Source organism: Hippocampus bargibanti, linkage group LG18 (genome assembly GCF_051943395.1).
Source record: "Hippocampus bargibanti isolate YZ-2025 linkage group LG18, ASM5194339v1, whole genome shotgun sequence".
NCBI lineage: Eukaryota > Metazoa > Chordata > Actinopteri > Syngnathiformes > Syngnathidae > Hippocampus > Hippocampus bargibanti.
The window spans coordinates 15,757,352-15,764,717 of record NC_142751.1 but is presented as its reverse complement, the minus strand read 5'-3'; the positions used below and the strand labels follow the sequence as shown (position 1 = coordinate 15,764,717).

Below are 7,366 nucleotides of genomic sequence, written 5' to 3'. Positions count from 1 at the left end.
CAGAGTGGAAACAACAAAAGCAGGAAAATCATGCCGTGCCTCAAAGTTCAACATTTTTGGAGATGTTGAGTGATGATAGCATGCCTTTAAATGCCACGTCAAAACCAGCAGTACTTTGAAACTATTTTTAAAATCGACATTAAAACACCAATGCGACTTTTTAATCCGATTAAAATAACTAAAAAAAAGTATCCAAACCAGTTATTTTTTGTTTGTTTTGGATGTCCCATTTTTTATGTTGGCTGAGAAAATAGTCCAAATGTGAGCGTCGCTCTGAACATTTGTGTGACAAGCAGGCTAAGAATAAAAAGTAAGCGCAGGAATCCAGCAGCCAATTTTTTTTTTCTTCAAGACTTTGCATGACGTCACCCATGCAAAAAAAAAGAGAATAGAAAGAATAATAAATGCATGCGTCTCACACGTTTTTACCTTGTCCTCCAGTCGGGCCTTGCGGGCCATAGCGAGGACAGTGATTTCTCTAGCGTTAATAGGAAGGCGAGATGAACATAAGAAAATCGCAATTGGTTTGAATGAAGGGCCCACATTCGTGTGCATCTTTTGTGTTTGTTTGCATCGAACTCACCTCTAAGTTTCCGCGGGCTTTCTTTAAAACGCCGTGCGTGAGAGACACTGCGGAAGGAGACAAACAAACACATTAGCATCGCACACAAACGCCCTTCTGTACACAAGTTACAATTTGGCTCCGTTTAGTGTGGCGTTTTTAGCCCGATTTTAGCCTTCAGGTGTAATCACGCGTTTTGAGCCGAAAAAACGACCGCGGTTAGGAAGGCGGCTGGCGTACGCTGATCGATGATGACCCTCTCCATGCCCTCTTTGAGCCGGTTGGTTGCGTGCAGACGTTTGACGGCTCCGCTCAGCATTCTGTCCTGTTGGGACAATCGACTCCTCAGACGCGAGATCTCCTTCTTCAGGTCCTCCCGCCGCTGAGGATCACACGGGCGAGCCACTTGGAATGACGCCAGCAAAGTTGGCACGGGACGGCGGCTTCACGCGCTGACATACCCGCCGGTCATCGGACGTTGCTGCGGCGCCCCCTGTTGGCAGAGAGACCCTCCACACCAATTTGAGCAGGCGGGCGGCCTCGTCCAGAACCTGCTGCATGGTGTTCATGTCGCCCCAAAGCTGCTTGACGCCCTCCTCGTCCAGTTCCTACGCACAAACAAATGCATTTGGATTTCAACGCAATGATTTTTTTTTTTCATGGTTATGGTTGCAATAAGGTTGAATGATGACATTTAGCCACATTTTCTTCTTTTTAAAAGTTGCTGTCTTACATTAAGAACATTTAAATACACACAAAAAATGTCTATTTTCCAAAAAAAGGAAAAAAACAATGTTTTGTATGAAATATCAAAAACATGCTGCGCTGCTGTGATGAAAGAAAAGTGTCAATCAATGTGACGCCACCTTGTTGAAAAAGCGGTGCAGCTGCGCGTCTTTGCTACGTGCCAACTCGCGTCCTTCTGAGATGAGCCTGCGGAGGGCGCTGTAGTCCTCCACCAGTGCCAGGATGTGGCGACCGTTGCGGTTGGCCCACAAGCGGTGGCCCGGAACCAGACGCGAGGGAGCGCCTGTGATGCTCTCGCTGGAGCTACTGCTCACGCCGCCGCCGTCGTCGTCCACGTAATGGCGCAGTCGAGCGTTTGCGCTATCACCGTCAAGAACAATGTCGGCGGCGCCGCCAAGATCAGATGACACGCCTCCTTCATCTAGAAGAGGCGGGACAATCGGTCTGTTTATTGTGTATAGTAAGGCGCAGTAAGTATAGTAAGGCGTTTTTAGCCCAAAAAAACCACCATGTATAGTAAGGCATTTTTTGCCCGAAAAAACGACCACTTATAGTAAGGCGTTTTTAGGCCGAAAAAAACGACCATGGTTAGTAAGGCGTTTTTAGCCGAAAAAACGACCATGGATAGTAAGGCGTTTTTAGCCGAAAAAAACGACCACTTATAGTAAGGCGTATTTAGCCGAAAAAAATGACCACTTATAGTAAGGCGTTTTTAGCCGAAAAAAATGACCATGTATAGTAAGGCGTTTTTAGCCGAAAAAAACGACCACTTATAGTAAGGCGTTTTTAGCCGAAAAAAATGACCATGTATAGTAAGGCGTTTTTAGCCGAAAAAAACGACCACTTATAGTAAGGCGTTTTTAGCCGAAAAAAATGACCATGTATAGTAAGGCGTTTTTAGCCGAAAAAAACGACCACTTATAGTAAGGCGTTTTTAGCCGAAAAAAATGACCATGTATAGTAAGGTGTTTTTAGCCGAAAAAAACGACCACTTATAGTAAGGCGTTTTTAGCCGAAAAAAATGACCACGTATAGTAAGGCGTTTTTAGCCGAAAAAAACGACCACTTATAGTAAGGCGTTTTTAGCCGAAAAAAACGACCACTTATAGTAAGGCGTTTTTAGCCGGAAAAAATGACCATGTATAGTAAGGCGTTTTTAGCCGAAAAAAAACGACCACTTATAGTAAGGCGTTTTTAGCCGAAAAAAACGACCACTTATAGTAAGGCGTTTTTAGCCGAAAAAAACGACCACTTATAGTAAGGCGTTTTTAGCCGAAAAAAACGACCACTTATAGTAAGGCGTTTTTAGCTGAAAAAACGTCCATGTATAGTAAGGTGTTTTTAGCGCAAAAAAACGACCATGTATAGTAAGGCGTTTTTAGGCCGAAAAAAACGACCATGGTTAGTAAGGCGTTTTTAGCGCAAAAAAACGACCATGTATAGTAAGGTGTTTTTAGCGCAAAAAAACGACCATGTATAGTAAGGTGTTTTTAGCCGAAAAAAACGACCATGTATAGTAAGGCGTTTTTAGCCGAAAAAAACGACCACTTATAGTAAGGCGTTTTTAGCCGAAAAAAATGACCATGTATAGTAAGGCGTTTTTAGCCGAAAAAAACAACCACTTATAGTAAGGCGTTTTTAGCCGAAAAAAACGACCACTTATAGTAAGGCGTTTTTAGCCGAAAAAACGACCATGTATAGTAAGGCGTTTTTAGCCGAAAAAAACGACCACTTATAGTAAGGCGTTTTTAGCCGAAAAAAACGACCACTTATAGTAAGGCGTTTTTAGCCGAAAAAAAACGACCATGTATAGTAAGGCGTTTTTAGCCGAAAAAACGACCATGTATAGTAAGGCGTTTTTAGCCGAAAAAAACGACCATGGTTAGTAAGGTGTTTTTACCCGAAAAAACCACCATGTATAGTAAGGCGTTTTTAGCGCAAAAAAACGACCATGTATAGTAAGGCGTTTTTAGCCGAAAAAAACGACCATGTATAGTAAGGCGTTTTTACCCGAAAAAACCACCATGTATAGTAAGGCGTTTTTAGCCGAAAAAAACGACCATGTATAGTAAGGCGTTTTTAGCCGAAAAAAATGACCATGTATAGTAAGGCGTTTTTAGCCGAAAAAAACGACCACTTATAGTAAGGCGTTTTTAGCCGAAAAAAATGACCATGGTTAGTAAGGCGTTTTTAGCTGAAAAAACGACCATGTATAGTAAGGCGTTTTTAGCCGAAAAAACGACCATGTATAGTAAGGCATTTTTAGCTGAAAAAACGACCATGTATAGTAAGGTGTTTTTAGCGCAAAAAAACGACCATGTATAGTAAGGCGTTTTTAGGCCGAAAAAAACGACCATGGTTAGTAAGGCGTTTTTAGCGCAAAAAAACGACCATGTATAGTAAGGTGTTTTTAGCGCAAAAAAACGACCATGTATAGTAAGGTGTTTTTAGCCGAAAAAAACGACCATGTATAGTAAGGCGTTTTTAGCCGAAAAAAACGACCACTTATAGTAAGGCGTTTTTAGCCGAAAAAAATGACCATGTATAGTAAGGCGTTTTTAGCCGAAAAAAACAACCACTTATAGTAAGGCGTTTTTAGCCGAAAAAAACGACCACTTATAGTAAGGCGTTTTTAGCCGAAAAAACGACCATGTATAGTAAGGCGTTTTTAGCCGAAAAAAAACGACCACTTATAGTAAGGCGTTTTTAGCCGAAAAAAACGACCACTTATAGTAAGGCGTTTTTAGCCGAAAAAAACGACCATGTATAGTAAGGCGTTTTTAGCCGAAAAAAACGACCATGGTTAGTAAGGTGTTTTTACTCGAAAAAACCACCATGTATAGTAAGGCGTTTTTAGCCGAAAAAAATGACCATGTATAGTAAGGCGTTTTTAGCTGAAAAAAACGACCATGTATAGTAAGGCGTTTTTAGCTGGAAAAAATGACCATGTTTCGTAAGCCGTTTTTAGCCGAAAAAAACGACCACTTATAGTAAGGCGTTTTTAGCCGAAAAAAATGACCATGTATAGTAAGGCGTTTTTAGCCGAAAAAAACGACCACTTATAGTAAGGCGTTTTTAGCCGAAAAAAACGACCACTTATAGTAAGGCGTTTTTAGCCGAAAAAAATGACCATGTATAGTAAGGCGTTTTTAGCCGAAAAAAATGACCATGTATAGTAAGGCATTTTTAGCTGAAAAAACGACCATGTATAGTAAGGCGTTTTTAGCGCAAAAAAACGACCATGTATAGTAAGGCGTTTTTAGCCGAAAAAAACGACCACTTATAGTAAGGCGTTTTTAGCCGAAAAAAACGACCATGTATAGTAAGGCGTTTTTAGCCGAAAAAAATGACCATGTATAGTAAGGCGTTTTTAGCCGAAAAAAATGACCATGTATAGTAAGGCGTTTTTAGCCGAAAAAAACGACCATGTATAGTAAGGCGTTTTTAGCCGAAAAAAATGACCATGTATAGTAAGGCATTTTTAGCTGAAAAAACGACCATGTATAGTAAGGCGTTTTTAGCGCAAAAAAACGACCATGTATAGTAAGGCGTTTTTAGCTGAAAAAACGACCATGGTTAGTAAGGCGTTTTTAACGCAAAAAAACAACCATGTATAGTAAGGCGTTTTTAGGCCGAAAAAAACGACCATGGTTAGTAAGGTGTTTTTACCCGAAAAAACCACCATGTATAGTAAGGCGTTTTTAGCCGAAAAAAATGACCATGTATAGTAAGGCGTTTTTAGCCGAAAAAAACGACCACTTATAGTAAGGCGTTTTTAGCCGAAAAAAAACGACCACTTATAGTAAGGCGTTTTTAGCCGAAAAAAACGACCATGTATAGTAAGGCGTTTTTAGCCGAAAAAAACGACCATGTATAGTAAGGCGTTTTTAGCCGAAAAAAACGACCATGTATAGTAAGGCGTTTTTAGCCGAAAAAAATGACCATGTATAGTAAGGCATTTTTAGCTGAAAAAACGACCATGTATAGTAAGGCGTTTTTAGCGCAAAAAAACGACCATGTATAGTAAGGCGTTTTTAGCTGAAAAAACGACCATGGTTAGTAAGGCGTTTTTAACGCAAAAAAACGACCATGTATAGTAAGGCGTTTTTAGCCGAAAAAAACGACCACTTATAGTAAGGCGTTTTTAGCCGAAAAAAACGACCACTTATAGTAAGGCATTTTTTGCCCGAAAAAACGACCACTTATAGTAAGGCGTTTTTAGGCCGAAAAAAACGACCATGGTTAGTAAGGCGTTTTTAGCCGAAAAAACGACCATGGATAGTAAGGCGTTTTTAGCCGAAAAAAACGACCACTTATAGTAAGGCGTATTTAGCCGAAAAAAATGACCACTTATAGTAAGGCGTTTTTAGCCGAAAAAAATGACCATGTATAGTAAGGCGTTTTTAGCCGAAAAAAACGACCACTTATAGTAAGGCGTTTTTAGCCGAAAAAAATGACCATGTATAGTAAGGCGTTTTTAGCCGAAAAAAACGACCACTTATAGTAAGGCGTTTTTAGCCGAAAAAAATGACCATGTATAGTAAGGCGTTTTTAGCCGAAAAAAACGACCACTTATAGTAAGGCGTTTTTAGCCGAAAAAAATGACCATGTATAGTAAGGTGTTTTTAGCCGAAAAAAACGACCACTTATAGTAAGGCGTTTTTAGCCGAAAAAAATGACCACGTATAGTAAGGCGTTTTTAGCCGAAAAAAACGACCACTTATAGTAAGGCGTTTTTAGCCGAAAAAAACGACCACTTATAGTAAGGCGTTTTTAGCCGGAAAAAATGACCATGTATAGTAAGGCGTTTTTAGCCGAAAAAAAACGACCACTTATAGTAAGGCGTTTTTAGCCGAAAAAAACGACCACTTATAGTAAGGCGTTTTTAGCCGAAAAAAACGACCACTTATAGTAAGGCGTTTTTAGCCGAAAAAAACGACCACTTATAGTAAGGCGTTTTTAGCTGAAAAAACGTCCATGTATAGTAAGGTGTTTTTAGCGCAAAAAAACGACCATGTATAGTAAGGCGTTTTTAGGCCGAAAAAAACGACCATGGTTAGTAAGGCGTTTTTAGCGCAAAAAAACGACCATGTATAGTAAGGTGTTTTTAGCGCAAAAAAACGACCATGTATAGTAAGGTGTTTTTAGCCGAAAAAAACGACCATGTATAGTAAGGCGTTTTTAGCCGAAAAAAACGACCACTTATAGTAAGGCGTTTTTAGCCGAAAAAAATGACCATGTATAGTAAGGCGTTTTTAGCCGAAAAAAACAACCACTTATAGTAAGGCGTTTTTAGCCGAAAAAAACGACCACTTATAGTAAGGCGTTTTTAGCCGAAAAAACGACCATGTATAGTAAGGCGTTTTTAGCCGAAAAAAACGACCACTTATAGTAAGGCGTTTTTAGCCGAAAAAAACGACCACTTATAGTAAGGCGTTTTTAGCCGAAAAAAAACGACCATGTATAGTAAGGCGTTTTTAGCCGAAAAAACGACCATGTATAGTAAGGCGTTTTTAGCCGAAAAAAACGACCATGGTTAGTAAGGTGTTTTTACCCGAAAAAACCACCATGTATAGTAAGGCGTTTTTAGCGCAAAAAAACGACCATGTATAGTAAGGCGTTTTTAGCCGAAAAAAACGACCATGTATAGTAAGGCGTTTTTACCCGAAAAAACCACCATGTATAGTAAGGCGTTTTTAGCCGAAAAAAACGACCATGTATAGTAAGGCGTTTTTAGCCGAAAAAAATGACCATGTATAGTAAGGCGTTTTTAGCCGAAAAAAACGACCACTTATAGTAAGGCGTTTTTAGCCGAAAAAAATGACCATGGTTAGTAAGGCGTTTTTAGCTGAAAAAACGACCATGTATAGTAAGGCGTTTTTAGCCGAAAAAACGACCATGTATAGTAAGGCATTTTTAGCTGAAAAAACGACCATGTATAGTAAGGTGTTTTTAGCGCAAAAAAACGACCATGTATAGTAAGGCGTTTTTAGGCCGAAAAAAACGACCATGGTTAGTAAGGCGTTTTTAGCGCAAAAAAACGACCATGTATAGTAA

General features: G+C 39.7%; 1 protein-coding gene across 10 annotated transcripts in view; it reads right to left on the bottom strand.

Annotated features, from left to right (window-relative positions):
• The window catches only part of cdk5rap2 (CDK5 regulatory subunit associated protein 2), a 43,102-nt gene that overhangs the window by 316 nt on the left and 35,420 nt on the right, over positions 1–7,366 (bottom strand). For 9 of the 10 annotated variants that reach the window (XM_089019668.1, XM_089019669.1, XM_089019670.1 and 6 more), the window contains 5 exons: positions 1,429–1,730; positions 1,024–1,170; positions 803–944; positions 584–630; positions 430–478 (listed from right to left, as the gene is read on the bottom strand). In XM_089019668.1, coding sequence (XP_088875794.1) covers positions 430–478; positions 584–630; positions 803–944; positions 1,024–1,170; positions 1,429–1,730 — 687 coding nt within the window. The remainder of the gene's footprint in view (positions 1–429; positions 479–583; positions 631–802; positions 945–1,023; positions 1,171–1,428; positions 1,731–7,366) is intronic. The other variant, XM_089019665.1, reaches the window with a different exon arrangement.